At 38.8% G+C, this 19,311-nt stretch overlaps 1 protein-coding gene across 2 annotated transcripts in view; it reads left to right on the top strand.

Annotated features, from left to right (window-relative positions):
* AATF (apoptosis antagonizing transcription factor) overlaps positions 1-19,311 on the top strand; it is a 101,056-nt gene that overhangs the window by 34,793 nt on the left and 46,952 nt on the right. For both annotated transcript variants that reach the window (XR_008294455.1, XM_015078464.3), the window contains exons 5-8: positions 2,823-2,937; positions 4,346-4,544; positions 5,116-5,280; positions 6,761-6,844. Coding sequence is in view for 1 of the 2 variants with exons in the window: in XM_015078464.3 (XP_014933950.2) it covers positions 2,823-2,937; positions 4,346-4,544; positions 5,116-5,280; positions 6,761-6,844 (563 nt within the window). In the remaining variant the exon portion in view is untranslated. The remainder of the gene's footprint in view (positions 1-2,822; positions 2,938-4,345; positions 4,545-5,115; positions 5,281-6,760; positions 6,845-19,311) is intronic.

The raw sequence follows: 19,311 nt of genomic DNA, 5'->3' as shown, positions 1-19,311 counted from the left end.
TAAAAAGGCTTGTATAGCTACTTGAAAGTGGCCCTTAAAAGTAGTAGTCTTTTCGTTGGATGTTTTCACACTTCTTGGTTATGCTACATGTTAGAGTCAAATTATGACTTGCTCTTGGGGGCAAGCAGCTATAAACATTACAGACTCTGCTTTGCAGCTTCTTCCCTGCATGGTTCTTGATTTCATATTTTAGATCATGGACACATGATACCTCAAGGAAGTCAGGGACAGACACTTGGCTTTTCTTGTTCTTTTAAATTTTTTATTGTAAAAAACACATATCCTAAAATTTACCTAACATAAAATTTATTGTGACCATTTTTTTAATTTTTAAATTTATTTCTAATTTTAATTCTAGTATAGTTAACATATAGTGTTATATTAGTTTCAGGTGTACAGCATAGTGATTCAGCAATTTATCCTGACCATTTCTGAGTGTACAATAGTGCTCAGTAGTGTTAAGTACATTCACATTGTTGTGTCTCCAATCTCCAGAACTTTTTCCATCTCATAAACCTCAAACTGTATACCCATTAAAGTCTGCATTCCCCTTTCCCCCAACCCCCGGTAACCCCCATTCTACTTTCTGTCTCTATGGATTTGACTACCCTAGGTACCTCATAGAGTACCCTAGGTACTCTAGGTACCTCATAGAAGTGGAATGATATAGTACTTGTCTTTTTATGACTGGTTTATTTCACTCAGCATAATGTTCTCAGGGTGTATCCATGTGTTGTAACAAGTGTCAGAATTTCCATCTTTTTAAGGGCTGAATAATATTTCGTTGTTTTTCTTGTTCTTTTTTGACTAAGCTCAAGATTGAAGGATTATAGATGATTTTTTTCTATACAGAGATGAACGGGGATGATAGAATCATTTATTATCCTCTGGTCTTGGGATCACTTGAAAGTGTTTTCTTTTTTAGTTATGGTAAAATGTACATGACATAAATTTCCCAGTTTAACCATTTATAAATGTATTGTTCAGTATCAAAGTCCATTCACACGGTTGTCCAGCATTACCACCATCCATCTCCGAAACTTTCTCATCTCAGTCAGAAACTCTTATATATTCCCCTCTCCCCTGCACCGCTGGCAACCAGCATTCAGTTTTCTTCAATGAATTTGACTATTCTAGGTCCCTCGTGTAAGTGGCATCACACAGTACTTGTGCTTTTGTAACTGGCTTATTTTACTTAACATAAGATTTTCAAGGTTAGGTCTTGGGAGTTTTAAAAACTACTTTGCAAATGTGAAATAAGTTTGTGGTTTCACTTTGGAAAATACGGGCTCTGTCTCAAGATGTAGCCTTTTCTAGAAAAGACATTAAAAACTGTGATTAACGCTAACTGAAGTTTGTATGGGCTGAAGTCCCTATCGAATGTAAAATAAAAATGAATGTAGGCATTGCTAAATGAAAGTAGGGATGCTTGTGAGGTTACAGTTATTTAAGGGAAAGGGGGAAGGAGTGATAGAAGCATGGCCAGAGATGAATGGACAGCTATTAGTAATAATAAGAATGGAAAATCACACGATTTAGCAATGGATTAAATCTATAGAATAAGGGCACCAAAATGTCAGTGATCTATGAAAACACATTATACAGAAGAGAAAATCAGACAAGGGAGAAGTATTAGGTAGGAAGAGAAAAGTTCTGTTTCTGATGTGGTATATTTGGAGGACTGATGGAGCATCCATGCGAAGATTTTCTTGCAGTTGCTGGAAGTGTGGAAGCTCGATAATAGGAGAGACGTCTGAGTGCTATCAACGCATAAATAGTGATTATCAGTGTCTAGTTAGCCCCTTTAGTAGGCTTAGGCTGACAAAGAAGGTAAGAGTTCAGTTCTCAGAGGGCCAGTTTTTATTCTGAAAGTTCTTAGCCATAGACTGTGTACTTAATCCTGACCAGCTTTATTACAAACGCATCCTGTCGGCTACGAGAAGAACCAGGTAAGAACGTGTTCTAGATGTGAAAAATTTTAATACAGAATTCAGTACGGCAAACAGTAAGTCATTAGCTTGGGTTTTCATATGTGAACAAGAACTTTTCGTGTGCGAGAGAGGGGCACCTGGGTGGGTGGCTCAGTCGGTTGAGCATCTGACTTCGTCTCAGGTCACGATCTTGCAGTTCGTGGGTTCGAGCCCTGCATCGGGCTCTGTGCTGACAGCTCAGAGCCTGGAGCCTGCTTCAGATTCTGTGTCTCCCTCTCCCTCTCTTTGACCCTCCCCTGCTCGCACTCTGTTTCTCTGTCTCTCAAAAATAAATAAACATTAAAGAAATTAAAAAATGAAAGAATATGTATGACAGATTGAGTGAATAATTTGGCACCTCAGACCATAGGCAAATGAGATCTCCTGTAGGAGGGTGGTGGCGGCAGTGACAGTGGTGGAGGTAGGGATCCCAGGACAAAGTTGTGCTGTTTGGAAGAGAAGGAATTGCTTAAGGAATTGATTGATAGAGGGATAATCCAGGAGGTTGGTGGCTTGTAGAAACTAACACCATAGGGGAAAATGACTGGTTATGATGACAGGGAAGGAATTTGTCAATCTGACTAAATTTAAGAACCCACAATTTATTGCAGACCCTTCCCTACACACCTTATGTATGTTACCTCGCCTGTTCCTCACAACAAGCCTGTGAGTTAGGCACTGTTATTATCTCCTTTCAGGAATTTGGTATTTCAGAGAATTTTTAGTCTGTGGGTACCCTGTGCCTGCCCCCTATCCTGGCCAGAACTGCTCAGGAGTCATGAGTTATAGTCGTTGCCTATTTTGGAGAATTGTAGATAATAAATTGTTCCTTCTCTGTGCTCTATTTCCCAGGTCACAAGGCCCTTAAAGCATTGTTGAGGTCATTGGTAGATCTTCAGGAAGAGTTACTTTTCCAGTACCCAGACACTAGATATCTAGTAGACGGGACAAAGGCCAAAGCAGAAAGGTAAGGAAAGAATGGAGCTATGGAGTTGCTTATTTTAATCTGAATAGTTTCCCATCATTTATGAAAAAGCCAAATCCTCTGCAGGCAGATGTCAGACTTACTGTTAGTAAAACAGAAAGAGCCTCTTATATTTAACTGGTGGCCAGGATAGCACATAAATTGGGAATAGGGTTTTTCATTTTTATATTTACTTGGACTTGCTCCCCTTTGTGGGCATCTGCAAAACGCTTGCCTTCTCTTTAGATTTGTTTAAATTGGGAGATGAAAGCACATTGTTAATATTCTTTTTTTTTTTTTTAATGTTTATTTATTTTTGAGAGACAGAGCACAAGTGGGGGAGGGGCAGAGAGAGAGGGAGATACAGAATCCGAAGCAGGCTCCAGGCTCCGAGCTGTGAGCAGAGAGCCCAACGCCGGGCTCAAACCCACAAACCATGAGATCATAACCTGAGCTGAAGTCGGACGCTCAGGCAACTGAGCCACCCAGGCACCCCAATATTCTTAATTAACGTTTATGAAGCCCTTTGTGCCAATACCATGGAATTGCTGGTCACAACCATTTCCTTTTCAGTGAGGGAAGAAGTAGTTATTTTGAAGGGTAGAAATTTTTCAGAAAAGAGCAGAGTAAACCTGTTTTCTGAAATTGTCACATTTGATGAAGGATTTCCCCACACCCCCCTGTACCACCCATTGTTTGAACTTGCTGTGTATGGTACCTGCTTGCTTTTTTTTCCCCTGGGCTTATCTTCTGCTCCATTCTTTTCCACTGAGTTAGTTGCAGGGATAATAAGTAAGCTCACATTTATTGAGCACCTACTATGTGTTGGGGTCAGTAAGTAGTCCATTGAGGGCAATTGGCTTGATAGGTGGAGGTTGTATTACTTTCTCATGGAAGTTGCATTTATTGCAACATACTTTCCATTCTGCTGCCTACCCCTTTGAGTTTTCTTCACATTTGGCTCTCTTCCTGTGATTAGACTACTATTATTCAGCTTTCCTGAACAATTCGTTACAGGGAGACACATTGCCCTTATTGATTTGGGGATTAAGGTCATAAAAGTATGATTATGTGTTTAATTTTTAAAGACCCATCTTGTAACAGTAGAGGCCTGGTTCATATGCATTTCTAATAATGTTTTTACAACCTCATTTATTTTTACGGTTTGCTTACCTTTTAAAAAAATATTTCTAAGCCAGTAGTTTTTATATTTATTTGAAAAGTTACATGAGTTTTTGATTGACCTCATGAACATTCTTTTCAAACAGAAAAAGCCATCCTCACATCTATGATGTTATTGAAAATGTAGACAGAATAGGGAAGGCCTAAATACTCGACATCATGTGAGCTTAGCTTTTTATTTGGGTAATGTTTGTTTTCGTTGGACTTAGTGTTCTTATTGGTTTTCTAGTGAGGAAGAGATTTCCAGTGAAGATGAAGAGCTAGTAGAAGAGAAGAAGCAGAGAAAGGCCCCACCAAAGAGGAAGCTAGAAATGGAGGACTATCCCAGCTTCATGGCTAAGCGTTTTGCCGACTTCACAGTCTATAGGAACCGCACACTTCAGAAATGGCATGATAAAACCAAGCTGGCTTCTGGAAAACTGGGGAAGGTGTGTGTGTGTGTGTGTGTGTGTGTGTGCGCGCGTGCACGTGCATGTAAGTACATGTGTGTAACAGAGGTTGTGGCCACCTGAAGCAGTTTTAAGAAATTGGAACTACAGCTCATGCATCTTATATTTATGTAGCTCATTATAATGTCATGATGTAATAGTAATCGGTCATTACTGTAGAAAATTTACTGAACTCCCACCATTGGGGTTTATACTATTCAGACCTGGGATTTTAACTTTATTAGAAAGAATATTTTATTCTAGAAATTATGGCCTCATAAGTGTTCAGATGTTTGGGAACACAAACTACTTAAAGAAGTAGATTTTTAAACAGTTATGAAAGATGCAGAAGTTACTCTCTGGGTATAGGAAAGTAATACAACCTGCTTAAGACTAATTTTTTTTTTTTCCTGAGAACAGTTACAGCCATTCAGGAACTCGGTCTGTAATACAAAGTCCTTCCTGAGAGGAGGATCGTCTGCTTCTCTGCTGACACAGAAAGATAGAGAAACCAATGTAGCTGCCTTCAGCACACACTTTCTGCATTATCTGACACTGGTTAATGTTGCAGGGTTTTGGTGCCTTTGAACGCTCAATCTTGACTCAGATCGATCATATTCTGATGGACAAAGAAAGATTACTTCGAAGGACACAGACCAAGCGCTCCATCTACCGAGTTCTTGGCAAACCTGAACCATCAGCGCAGCCTGTCCCGGAGAGTTTGCCAGGACAACTGGTAAGAGCTGTGTGATGCTGGGTGATTACCGTGAGTAGTTTCTATGAGGCTAATTAGCTGAAAAATCCAATCACCTGCTTGTAGATGTCATTCTTGGTATAAGAAGTTAGTGAAAGAAAGGGAAAAAGCACTACTTTACTAGATTGTTGACAAAGTAAGAGTATATGGAAGGACAAAATTGTTTTAAAATGGGGCTATTGTTAACTTCTGTGTAGTCTTCTCTTATTTTTGAGTTTGATAGGAGTCTGGTAATGGAAGCATTCATAATCCAGTTTTTATAATTCAGTTTTAAAGCTGCTTCTTTGGAAATGTCAGTATTGAAGTGAGTGTGTACTTTAGGCTTTATATTGGACATGTAGATACTACAGAAAAGGATCCAAAATTAGAACAAATTCTTTTGTTTAAAGGAAACTTTTATTTATAGAAACATATACTTAATAATTTTTTTCAAAATTCAAAAGAATTTAAAATGAAAAGTAAAATTCCGCTTCTTAGATTGAACCAATGTTCACAGTTATAACAAGCTTTTTCTATTCATATAACTATATACACATATGACACATATATCTATATAGAAATATGGTTACATATTTTTAATTAAATGGAATGGATATGTGTATTTATAAATATATAAAATATTATAAACTATATGTAAAATCTTATAATTTTTAAATTTAAATTTTCCTAGAGATCGATTATATAGAGATCAATTTCATTTTTCCTAATGGCTACTGAACATTCCCTCTTATGGGTGTGTACTATAATTTATTTAAACAGTGGATATTTTTGTTGTCTCCAGCTTTAGAGACAGTGCTATTGGAAACATTCATGAGCATTTATAATATGTGTATTTGTGTGGACATATGGATAGATTTCTCAAAGTGGAAATAGCAAATCAAAGAGAGTACACGTTTTTTTAAAAGTTTATTTAGGGAGAGAAAGCATGAGTGGGGGAGGGGCAGAGAGAGAGAGAGATAGAGAATCCCAAGCAGGCTCCACACTGTCAGCACACACCCCAACGTGGGGTTCAAACCCACAAACTGCAAGATCATGACCTGAGCCGAAGTTGTACGCTTAGCTTAACCCAGGCGCCCCCACATTTTAAATCCTGACACGTGTTACTGATTCCCTCCAGAAAGGTTGTATTAGTTCCCATTTCCACCAGCTGGGTTTTCTGGCACTGATTGTTGCCAGTTTTAGAAGTGAAAAATGGTGTCATCTTATTTTAATTTTCATGTATTTAATTAGAATGAGGTTAAACATTTTTATATGATTATTGATCGTTTATGGTTCTTTTTCTGTCAAGTGCCTATTAATGTTTTTGTCTACTTTTTTTATTGGAATGTTTTTGTTCTTTAATTTAAGAGTTCTTTATATCTTAAGGAAAAGTGCTTTGACTGTCATACACATTATATGTAGTAGCTACATTACTTCAATAACCTTTTTGGATTCACTCCTTCCTCTTTTCTCCTTGATTCAGGAGATCCTTCCTCAAGCCCCTGCCAATGCCCACCTGAAGGACTTGGATGGAGAAATCTTTGATGACGATGACTTTTACCACCAGGTATAATTTTCATACTCTTTTCTTTTGTTACAGATCAGGTGTTAGCATTTTAAAACAGCTCATAGAATTCTCTGGTCTACTTTGGAAGGAGGATAGAGTCAGGGAGTTAGAAGTGCTGTCTTCAGAATTGACTTACTGTGTAGTTCTGAATCTGTTTTTCCTTTCCTGTCTTGTGTTTTTCCTTTTGAAATGAAAACAACTACAACTACTTTGTTAGTTGCTGCAGAGTATAAATTATGTGTAAAACAGCTGAGCTTCTTCGAGTCAGGTGGTTCATTCTTAGACATTTTTGAGAATATTAATGTAATAGAGGACTTTTTGCTAGTTATTTGGTTTCTTGTACTATTACTGTTAGATTGGGATATGGAGCTAAAGGGCTGGGATCCCAGAGTTCTTGAATTGAACTTCTGGTTCTATTACCTATTAAGTCTCTTGTGTTTTGTGTGTGTGTGTGTGTGGGGGGGGGGGGTGCCTCTTCAAATCAGTTAAATATGTGTTGAGATTGTCTGCTACCATTGATTATAATTACAGTGTAATGTTTTGAAGACAGAAAGAATTGGTAGAAGTCAAAATATGGCCCAGCTGTTGATCCCTCTTTGCAAATGTCCCTCAGTTCTTTCCCTTGATATTATTGTCTGCTGGCATGCTGCTCTTTTTAATGATGCTGGTGACTCTGAATGTAGTTTGGGCTATTCTAAAGAACTAAAATATTTTCCTGTAATCCTGGGTCTCCGGGTAAGTTATACTTAATGAAATCTGCTTTAGGATGTCCCCTTTCTAGCTCTGGGAATTAAGGAGGCTATTCAGCAGTGATGCACCAGCTTTTGTTGAGCCATTATTTATCGAGATACCCTTTTTTTCTCTGCTGAATTTTTAGTGTATTAACTTTGCCAAGGAATTTCAACTGCTTGTTGAAGGTTTAGCCATGATGTATTATGTATTGGGAATATGAAGGAAAAAATTTGGGAAAATTACACTACAGGGCCAATAGAACAGGTGATTCTATATAGGGGATACCTCTGAGTCTTTGCCATTAGAAGAGAAAGAGACCCTCTAATAATCTTTCTGTTCACTCTGGAGTGTTCAATGAAATTATTGCCATAAGTGAGTCTTAAAAGTAATGATGAGAGGGTGTAAGAAAGAGGATTGGTGTGGCCTCAGGTGTTCCTAGTCAGAGGTCCTGATTCTTTTTTCCTTTTCTTCTCTTATTATATCCATTTGTCAGAAGAGTAGGGAACTCTATTTTGTTCTAGAGTGTCTATAAGGAATTACCTGATATGGGATATTAATGCTGTATAACTGTGTGAGATCATGGGAGACAATCAAAAATGCTCCAGTCTTCATTAATTGAAGTGTACATTGTTCGATGGAAAGTGCATCATAAATTAAATAGGCTTAATAAAATAAACTGAAATTACTGGGGAGAAAGAAGTTGCTTCCACTGGCAATCCTTGGTCTGATTTTTTTTTTTTTTCCTAGAGGTCTGTTTAAAAAGAAATAGCATTACTTGATTGGCCCTTCATCCCAATTAATAATTTTACCTTCGATAAATTCTGATTTCAGAGTTATGACTAGTCACATCTTAGCTTTTCCCCTTGCTGGTTAATTGGGGTGCTGGGGTTAATCTAAATTAAAACTTAAACTAATAGAGGTCAGCAAGGCAGCTGAAACACCTGAGTGAAACAAATGGGGCTGCCAGGCGCAACTTTATCTTGGCCGTTTCCCAAGAGGGAAGTGGCAGCAAATTGGAGTTGTTTCAGCCTTCTGTAAAGGTGAATGATGGGTGACACTTGTTAATGTACAGCATCTCCGGAAGCATTCCAGATTGCTTTGCTGCTGCACCAACTGCTGCCATCCATGCACAGTCAGTAGGAACTGGACCAGTTGCCAACATCTGGCAGCACAGCAAGGAATGGGTGCAAGTCCTGAAACCCCGCAGATTCTAAATATGGTGCTTAGAACTGTGCAGGCTTTAATCACTTACCACTCTTTGGCAGCGGGCTCCGACAGCTTATCCTAGCCTCGTACATCACATCCCGACATCTGCTGAGCCGCAAGGCAGCTGCACATTCATTTTCTCTTCTTGCCTTTTCTCTTTGCCTCCTATTCCTCTTATTCTTCCCACTTTCCCCCCGCCTCCCTTCAGTTTTCCTCTCCCTCCCCAATATACTTCTTGGGAGAGATGATCTGTGAAGATTACTGCTTCATTGTGTGCAAGTAATTGTGGTGATGCCAGGCCCTTGACAGACACAGCACAGCACCTGTTCTGCTGACCTGGTTAATTTCTTCTGTTGAGTGGGATTTGCCCGAGATTGGAGCTGAAGCCAATTCAATGATAAGGCTAAAGAAAATGGCTGTATGTTTTCTGTCACCTCCCAATTAAATTGGCTTCATAAAGTGCTTTCCTTTATTTGTCAGGGTAGTAAGCCTGAGCTAAGTGTTGCATTCAGAAGTGGCACAATGTATTACAATGGGCCTGTGAGTTTTCATTTGTGTTTTTTTTTAATGTGGTCATATGGAAGAGCTGGGTGGTGAATATAATACACTTCGCCTTTTTTTTTTTTCTTTTAACCATACTTGAAGCCAGACTCTTTGGGTCCGTGTTTTGTAAGGAAGAGATTATAGCCACATTGAATTTTAATGTTTCATTGTAAGGGTTTAAAGGCTTACTTGGTTAATTCAGGCTGTGTAAATGCCCTAACTACTGAGAATGATATTCAGGGTCAGAATACCCAACATACACACACACACACACACACACATTCATTCATTCATTCTCTCTCTCCCTTTGTTTCATAATGGGCCTTTAATTACTACAACTTTGAAAATATATCTGTATTATTTAATAAAGCGACATGTGTATGTGTATACATACTCAGACACTGAAGAGTATCAGATATCATAAGTAATCATATCATTTTTGAGCTGAAAGAACTTTAAAAGAAACTGCATCCCTGAGAAGTTAAGTAACTTCCTGGAAGCTGTATAGTAAATGGTGACATGAATGCTTGATCTCAAGATTTTTGAGACCCGAGTCCTGTTCTTTCTGTACCTTTATTTCTTAAATATTTCATTCTTGAGCCATAAAAAGACTTCACTATAGTATTATACCTTTTGGTTTGTAAATAAGCATCATTTTCTTATAACCAGAAGAAATATTATTTGTGTTGGAAAGTCATTTTTTTCTTCTTAGAAGGCAAATGATTTATTGAACTCCTGTTACTTAACAATTCTGATGAAAAAATTAGCTTTATAGTTGTGTTACTGGTTTGTCTGGAAACTGGAATTGCTAAAAGCTTGAAGTATACCCAGTGGAAAGATTTCATGAGAGAAACTGTTCACCTGCTGTAGGCATTGCAGTTTCCCTCTCAAGTGGAATTAGTTTGCACTTGGCCTATTTCTTATCAAAGCTCATCCCTAAAGACAATTTCACAAAACAGGACGGTTGTAAATGACCACAAAGGATGAGCCATTGAGAAATGTTTTCAGTGTCTGTTTTTCATTTTCATTATCCTGTGTGCTGAGTTCTAGAAGATACGTTGTCTATATCACCATGTAAGGTTTTCCTTTGCTTTCATTTGCTTTTTTAAACCATCAGTTGATCTTTGACTTGATAAGTCTGCATCCTTTAACGATTTGAGGAAGGGCTAACATTTACTGAACATTGGTTATGTGCCATCTCCTTGGCTTAGTAGATAGGTACTTGACATACATCTTTATTTAATCCCCACAATATCTCCAGGTTGAGATATGACTGCACTTAACAATAAGCTATATAAAGTGACTGCTTTTATTCTTTTCATATCCCAGACCTCAAACTAGTTTCTTGTCACTTCATGAGGTATTTTGTTCTGAAAGGGCTAATTGAGCTTAGATATTGACAAATCGATTCCTGGATTTCTAAGGGTATATTAGGATTTTGTATGTTGCTTCTGGCTCTGTTTGGTTTTGATCTGGTTTGTCCTGTCACTTTGAATTTAACCAGGAGTGTCTAGAGAAAGGCATAATAGGTTTTGCTCTTTCGACGACCACTTTGATGGGTTAAATTTCTCCTTTCACATGCCATCAGGACATGTCTATAACTGACCTTGCCACATGCTGGACTTCTGTATCCAACACATTTGATAGTGGCATAAGCAAGTAATTACTAATTCGTTGAACTGTAAAAGTCGATAATGTTAAGAAAGAGAGAAGAGGCAAGCTTTCTGGCAAGATGGTTTACCTTAATTAAATTGGTGAGTGATTAATATGGACAGTTGATATGGTGGCTTTAATTGCATACATTTAGATCTTAGTGTGAGTAAGATGTCTCAAGCCATTCCTATGGTTAATGGCAATACAATATTGTTGGCATGTATCTTTCCAGTGGTTCAGTTGATGGTTAATAATATACTTCAAAGTTTAATTTGAACCTGTTCCTTTTAATTAGTTGTCAAAAAACAGATACCTTTGTTCAGAGCAGTATTTCATTTTTAATTTTACTTTTAGATGTTACTCTTACTTGAAACATGAGTTATGTTTCTTGAAAATTTGATAAAATTTGGGGCACCTGGGGCTAAGCATCCAAATTTGGCTCAAGTCATGATCTCATGGTTTGCCTGGAGCCTGCTTCGGGTTCTGTGTCTCCCTCTCTCTCTGCCCCTGCCCCGCTCGTACTCCATCTCTCTCTCTCTCTCTCTCTCTCTCTCTCTCTCTCTCTCTCTCACACACACACACACACACACACACACACACAAATAAATAAAACATTTTTACAAAATTTAGGGGCGCCTGGGTGGTTTAGTCGGTTAAGTGTCTGACTTTGGCTCAGGTCATGATCTCATAGTTCATAAGTTCTAGCCCCAGGTCGGGCTCTGCACTGACAGCTCAGAGCCTGCTTGAGATTCTCTCTCTCTCTCTCTCTCTCTCTCTCTCTCTCTCTCTGTCTCTCTCTCTCTCTGCCCTTCCTCCACTTGCTCTCTATCTCTCTCTCAAAATAAATAAAAATAGGGGCGCCTGGGTGGCTCAGTCAGTTGAGCCTCTGACTTTGGCTCAGGTCATGATCTTGTGGTTTGTGAGTTCGAGCCCTGTGTAGGGGGCAGAGTCTGGAGCCTGCCTCAGATTCAGTGCCTCCCTCTTTCTCTGCCCCTCCCCTACTCGCACTCTGTGTCTCTCTCTCTCAAAAATAAATAAACATTAAAAAATTTTGGGAAGGCAGCTGGGTGGCTCAGTCAGTTAAGCATCCGACTTCGGCTCAGGTCATGATCTTGCGGTTCGTGAGTCTGAGCCCCGCGTCGGGCTCTGTGCTGACAGCTCGGAGCCTGGAGCCTACTTCAGATTCTGTGTCTCCCTCTCTCTCTGGACCTTCCCCTCTTGAGCTCTGTCCCTGTCTCTCTGTCTCTCAAAAATAAATAAACATTAAAAAACATTTAAAAAAATTTTTTTCTTAAATAGATAGATAAAAATAAGCTTAAAAAATTTGATAAGACTTACTACACATAGACCTTTATGATTATTTTAGAGCGGACTTATATATGAAATACATAAACTTGAAAATTGATATCATGGCTAAACATATAGCAGATAATTAATCAGCTAGGTTCCTTGAGGCATAGTATAGATGTTTTAAAAAAAAAAAAAACCCAAACCAAATATCAGTGTCCAATTCAACTCTAGTTTTACTAATTACAAGATTATTTTGTGTACCATGTATAAGAATTTTATTTGAGATACATTCTAACTTCTGTACTGCCATTGTTGATCTGTCAGTGTTTAGACCCAAAGTCAGCATCAATATTGGCATTTGACTGCTAGCCTGGGCTCGTTATTGTGGAAGCTGCACGAAATAGGAGGCCAAAAGCCACATTTTATTTCATTTTATTTTTAAGTTTATTTATTTTTTTTGAGAGAGCATGCATGGGAGGGGCAGTGGGAGAGGGAGAGAGAGAGAATCCCAAGCAGGCTCTGCACTGTTAGCACAGAGCCTGATGTGAGGCTCGAATCCACAAACTGCAAGATCATGACCTAAGCCAACACCGAGAGTCAGACGCTCAACCGACTAAGCCACCCAGGCACCCCTCAAAGCCACATTTTAAATGCAAGGTCCAGAAATTTCATCCAACAGTAATGTCAAGGGAAGGTTTACATGGCTAGCCCTCATTTCTTTCTGTTCCCTTGCTTTGAAAAACATCAGAGCACGACTTTAGTAATACTACCTCGTTTAACAAAGGCAAAACCTCAGAACAAAACCTGAAACAGTACATTTTATGGAGCCAGCTAGGAAAGAGATAAGAATTGGCTTAGAACTGTTGAAGAAACTTTTTCAAACACAGGTGGTATCTTGGGAATTTACTAGGCAAATATGTGGCCAAAATTGCCTTTTCTGTACTAATAAGCACAAAGCCAGCCAGCTGAGTGTAAATCAGACATAGGACTCCAGCAGTGGCCCCAAGTGAAGAATTTGGTACTTCTCAAGAAACAGGGAACACTACTTCCCTAAAGTAGGTTATGATGTCTTCATATTAAATCACCTGCAATGTAAAGCTCCTTTAAGGTAAATTTTAGGGGAAACGATCTAGCATAGAAAGAAGTTAATCAGCATCTTTTAAAATTTTTGTGTATTGGGGATCTAGGATAGAACATAATTGGTTTAAAGTTAGATAGCATCTTTGAAGAACATCAAGGCCAAACTGTCTTTTTACAAACTGGAGCCTAAAGCAAGTATATGACTAGTATAAGGAGCACCCCACCTAGTGAGTTAGGACATTGAAATCCAAGAATTTGTACTCCGGGTTTGATTTTTGTTTTCAGCATATTAAACTGCGTTTTGATCTGACATGTTGAAAATCCATTTGAAAATTTCCTTTTCAGAATATATCTGTTTAGGAAAGGTCCAGTGTATCTTTTGCACTCTGACAGTTCATATGTATCACTTTTATGCAATTATGAACTTCATTCAATTAACATTTATTATACCAGGTGATAGGTTTTTAAAGACTAAGAAGACAAAATCCCTGCCCAAGGAATTTGTGTCATCTTACAAGAGTGAAGTTCTCTCTTAATTTGTATGGTCACATAGCTCCTCCTTTAAGAGTGTGACTTCATTAAAATTTATGTGGAGAAAGTAAATGGTGGAAGAGAGTAATCAGGTCCTTGATATAAAAACATACATGTATGTGTCTGCCTCAAGCACTGATTTGCATACCAGTTTTTCCCCCAACATATATCTGATCTGATTGCTAAAGTCATTTCTCTATAATCTCTAAAAGACCATGAGAGATGCTGTTTGATATAAACTCTGGATAATATAAATTCTCTATTTTCCAAGAATATGGTAATTGTTAGAAGCTGGATTGAGATGTCAGTATCCACTGAAACTTATTTCAGGTTAGAAGAGCCTTCAAGTTGGTGATTGGTATTGGAGGGTTCATTTTGCTATGTCCTACTTTTGTGTATTTCTGCAGTTTTCCATAATAAAAAGCTAAGGAGAAAAAAAAACCTTCAGATTTCTTTCTTCCTTCCATCATTCATTCAATAAATATTTGCATACCTACTATGTATTTTTGACTAACTGCTATTTTAGGCTGTGCTGTGCTAGCCAATGCGGTAGCTACTAGCCACATGTAGTATTTAAATTTAAATTAATTAAAATAGAATAAAACTAAAAATTCAGTTCCTCATTCATACTGGCCACATTTCAAGTGGCCACATGTGCTAGTGGCTATGGTATTGGACAATGCAAATACAGAATATTTCCTCATCATAGAAAGTTCTCTTGGAGCTCTGTTAGAGGCTACAACAAAGCAAAGTTCTGTCCATGTGAGCATCCATTCTAGCTCAGAGATAGGATGAAAGGGGAAATATATTGTGACTGTACAGTAGAAGATTCTAAAACCTGGCATGGGTGAAAGGAATTCCAGGGTAGAGATAGGACAGTCACTGTTTTTTTGTAGGATGTTCAGGGGATAAGGTTGTGTTTGTGCAGAGACTTGAAGGAAACAAATAACAGTCATGCAAGTATCTGGAGGAAGAGTGTTGGGAACAAAGGGAATGGCAAGTACAAAAGCTCTGAGGCACGGTGGAGGCTAGCATGTTCTAGGAAATTCATGGAGGCCAGTGTCGTTGGGGTAGACTAGGCAAGAAAGAGTGATAGAGGAGGAAAGAGAGGTAATGGAGGGCCAGGTACTATAGGACCTGTAAGCCACTGTAACATTTTGGCTTTTATTGCAACTAAGATGGGAAATCACTAAAGGGTTTTGAACAGAGGAGTCACATGATTGGACTAATATTTTAAAAGAATCACTCTGCTGTCTGTGTTGAGAATAAACTGTAGGGGCATAAGGTGGTAAACAAGAAGCCAGTTAAGAGACTCTAGTGATAATCCAGGCAAGAGATGGTGGTAGTTGGGACTAGGGTGGTTTTGGAAGGAGTGCAAAGTAGTTGGATTCTGAACTTATGTTAAAGTTGAACTGACAGAATTTGCCATTGAATTTCATATGGGGTGTGGAAAGCAAGGAGTCCAAATGACTAAGGTTTTTGGGCTGAGCAGTGGGAAGGATGAAATTGCTATTTACTGCGATGGGGAAAACAATGAGAGAAGCTAATTTGGAGGAGAAAGCTGGAACTAAGTTTTGGTTTTATTAAGCTCCCCCCTCCCCCCATAGACTTGTTTTGGCTTTAATTATTTTGATTATCAATTATATTAAGTTTAGATTACTTCGGAAACATTCATGTGGAGTTGTTGAAGAGGTAGTTATATGTATAATTTTGGAGTCCGTAGGAAGATCTGGGCTTGAAGGTATAAATTTGAGAGCCATCAGCATATAGATTGTATTTAATGCAATGAGACTGAACAAGATCACCTAGAAAATGAAGCGAGAGAGAAAAAAAGAATTGATTCAAACTTTGATCCTGGGACATTCAAACATTTAGAGGTTGGGGAGATACAGGGCAGCCAGCAAAGGTGATTGAGAAAGAGCAACCAGTAAGAGAGTGAAGGAAGAGTGATTTCCCAGGTTCCATGTAAAAGTGTTTCAAGAAGGAGGAAATGTGGTATCATCTTGAAACCAAAACCAGACAAAAGCAGCACAAGAAAATTCCAGACCAGTATCTCTTATGAATATAAATGCAAAGGTGCATAAAGTAAGTACTAGCAGACTCAAAAAGATGATAGCAAGTGTTGGCAAAGATATGGAAAATTTGGAACCTTCACACATTGCTGGTGGGCATATAAATTGGTGCAACCTCTGGAAAAGTTTGGCTGTTCCTCAAAACATTAAACTTAGAGTTACCCTATGACGTGGCAGTTTCACTGTTAAGTGTATACTCAAGAGAAATGAAAGCATTTGCCCACACTAAGACTTGTACATGAATATTCACAGCATTATTCATAATAGCCACAAAGGAAGCAGCCCAAATGTCCCTCAACTGATAAATGGTTGGACAAAGTGTATACCCATGCAATAGAGTGGTATTCAGCTATAAAAAGGCATGAAGTGCCGATGACTTGCTGCAACATGGATAAGCCTTGGAAACAGTATGCTAAGTGAAAGAAGTCAGTGACAAAAGACTACTATTGTATGATCTGTATATATGAGATACCCAGAGTAGGCACATCTGCATTGAGAGAAAGTGGATTAATGGCTGCCTAGGGTTGGGGGTCATAGGAGGAAAATGCAAGTGAAAAGTAATGGGTAATGGGTTTCTTTTGAAAGTGATGAAAATATTCTGAAATTGATTGTGGTGATGGTTGCACAAGTCTGTGACTATACAAAACCATTGAATCATACAGTTTAAATTGGTGAATTGTATGGTCTGTGAATTATATCTGAATAAAGCTTTTTTTTTTTTTTTTTTTAAAGAAGAGAACGACCTATGTCAAGTGTGCACAAGTGACATAAGGACTGAAAAATTGACCATTGGTGTCAGCAAGGTGGAAATCATGGTGACCTTGACAAGAACTGTTTTGGTAGAATGATAAAGTGGGTTCAAAAAGGAATGGTAGGAGAAAAATTGGAGATGCTGAGTCTAGGCAGCTCTTGAGTAGGCTTGCTGTTAAGAGAATAGAGAAATGGAGCAGCTGAAAGGGAAAGTTTGGGAGAGTGTTTTGTTTTGTTTTAAGAGAGGAAATGTACTTTGCTGGTGGAAATGATTCAGTGGAGGTGAGAATTGGTGGTGAGTATTCAAGTCCAGAGAAGTTGTTCTGACAAACATTTCATCCATACATAGAGGAGGGAAGGCAGAGTATACGGGTACACTTGCAAGGAGATACTGTGGAAGCATGTGGAAATGCTCATCAGGGTGCTTTTGTCTCCTTTTGTCTTAACTTTGAGTCAAGAAGCTGAGAGAAGATGTGGCAGAGGCAGGAGGTTTGAGAAAAGAGGAGGCATGGCAGAGTCTCCCAACAGAGTGGGAGAGTGAGTAGAAGGGAAACCCACAGGGGAGTTGTCAGGTAGCACAGAAGATCCACATGAGGTCAGGGTTAATGACTTTCAAATGGGGGACCCCCATTCACATGGTCTTGTCTTTTTCTCCAGGCAGTTCAGCTGCATGGATGCACGTTTAACATGGTTGGGGTGGGGCGGGGGGGGGGGGGGGGGGGAGTTGCCAAGGGAGTACAGGTACTTAATCCTTTACCTGCAATTCTGAAATGTAAAAAGTTCTGAAAACTCAGTTTGTTGTTTTTGTTTGTTTGTTTGATTTGTTTGTTTTTAGTAAGTTTGGCAAACTTTTGTGGTGGCAACATCTGACCTGAAGCTATTATAAACTTGTTAGGGTTTCATTTATCCCGCTTAGTGGGGATGATTCCTGTATTTTGCTGCAGAAATATTCATGTGCTTGATTTTAGGGTGCTATCCCAGACTCTGCTGGGGCATTTGTATTTTATTTAACACTGTATTATCTTCCTCATATCCTAAAAGTTCTGAATTCCAAGACCCATCAGTTCCCAAGGGATCGCGAATCTGTTTGACAAAGGGACAGCATGCAAGGGAGTTGAGAATGTATACCAGGAGTGATTTTCCTGATGGCCTGTGGAATCACTTCCACCTGAGGAAGGAGGGAAGTGAGCATGTGAGAAGAGGCAGGCTGCTGAAAAGGTGGCAGAATCAATGGGTTATTGATCCTGGTGGGGCTGAAGAATTATTGGAGTATGAATGCTAGAGGCAGAATGCCGGAAAGACAGGGAAAGCTTTGTTTCAGCTGGGCTTCACATCCTAAAGGACATCATTACAGAACACAAGTTAGTACTACCCTTCCGGTTTCTTACTTGTGAATCCCTGTAGTAAAATCTTCTCTAGTTCTGAATGACTTCCTCTTTATTCTTCCAAGACAAATGATATATTGTTTGGTGCCATTAAAAGAAACTTGCCCAAGAGTGCTCCAGAATAGTCAGTGACTGAACTGAGCTCCCAAAGGATATTTAACTCTTCTGATCACCTTTATTAAATATGGAAGGGAAAAAAAGATACACACCAGAAGGATGTTCTGACCAAGGGACTGGAATATGGGACTGGAAATGGGAACTGTTGGAAATTTCAAACAATAGAACTTTCTGTATATTGTTACTTTTGTTATGGATTAGGAAGAGTGGCTTGATGCTTGTAAAATTCTTTTTATTTTTAAGAAAAAGAAAGGAAAAGCAAATTGGCAAAAAAGAAATTCTTTAGCATCCGAATTGCTTAATTCTTACCCTGTCTGCACACATCAGGACCTAATACTGATTGTGATTTACTTATAGTCCTCGTTAATAATTAGACATTGGGAGACATTATATATCATGCCTAATGGAATACATGGGATCTGATGAGAAAGTTTTCTGTTTTGACTAATAAATTTTAACCCCAATGGCCAAGGCTAGTGAAATACCACAGCCTTTGAAGTATTTTAGAACTTGTGCTGAGAAAACAGTGTTACTTTATTTAGTCGATGAATTTATCATCCCTTCCAAATCACAGGCCTTACTTAGCTCTAGCTCTGGAGTGGAGGCATGATGCAGCACTGAATCAGAAAGTGGAAAAACTAATCAAATCTTTAAAGACCAAGGGCAGCGAGGCAGAGTCAGGCTGACTTTTTCAGTGGTAGCCTGTAGCTATACATTTTCTTATTTTAGTAACCAAAGGCAGGCTATTTGTAACGTCAGTATTAAGATGCTTCTTGAATTCTATTCACACATCATGATTTCTCTCCATTCTTCTCTGTACCACTCTTCCTGTAAATATTGTACTTGTCATTACAGAAGCTGGATACTGTTCATCCTTGATTACAGGATCGACAAGAATGCTTGCTACTTAACTCTGTCATTTTAGAAATGTTATTGAATAATTGCTGTGTGCAAGGCAGTGCGCAGAGTTCTGTGGGAGGTGAGAATTTGAGTCCGACTATAACCTGCCTTCAGGATGCTTACAGCCAGGCAAAGGAAATGACGAAAACATAACCAACCAGCATGCTTGGTGAGGGGGTCTGAAAGAATTTAGAAGAGGGAGAAATTA

The sequence above is a fragment of the Acinonyx jubatus genome, chromosome E1 (genome assembly GCF_027475565.1).
Source record: "Acinonyx jubatus isolate Ajub_Pintada_27869175 chromosome E1, VMU_Ajub_asm_v1.0, whole genome shotgun sequence".
Taxonomy (NCBI): Eukaryota; Metazoa; Chordata; class Mammalia; order Carnivora; family Felidae; genus Acinonyx; species Acinonyx jubatus.
Note: the sequence above shows the minus strand (reverse complement) of the source record. Positions and strands in the feature narration are given on the sequence as shown.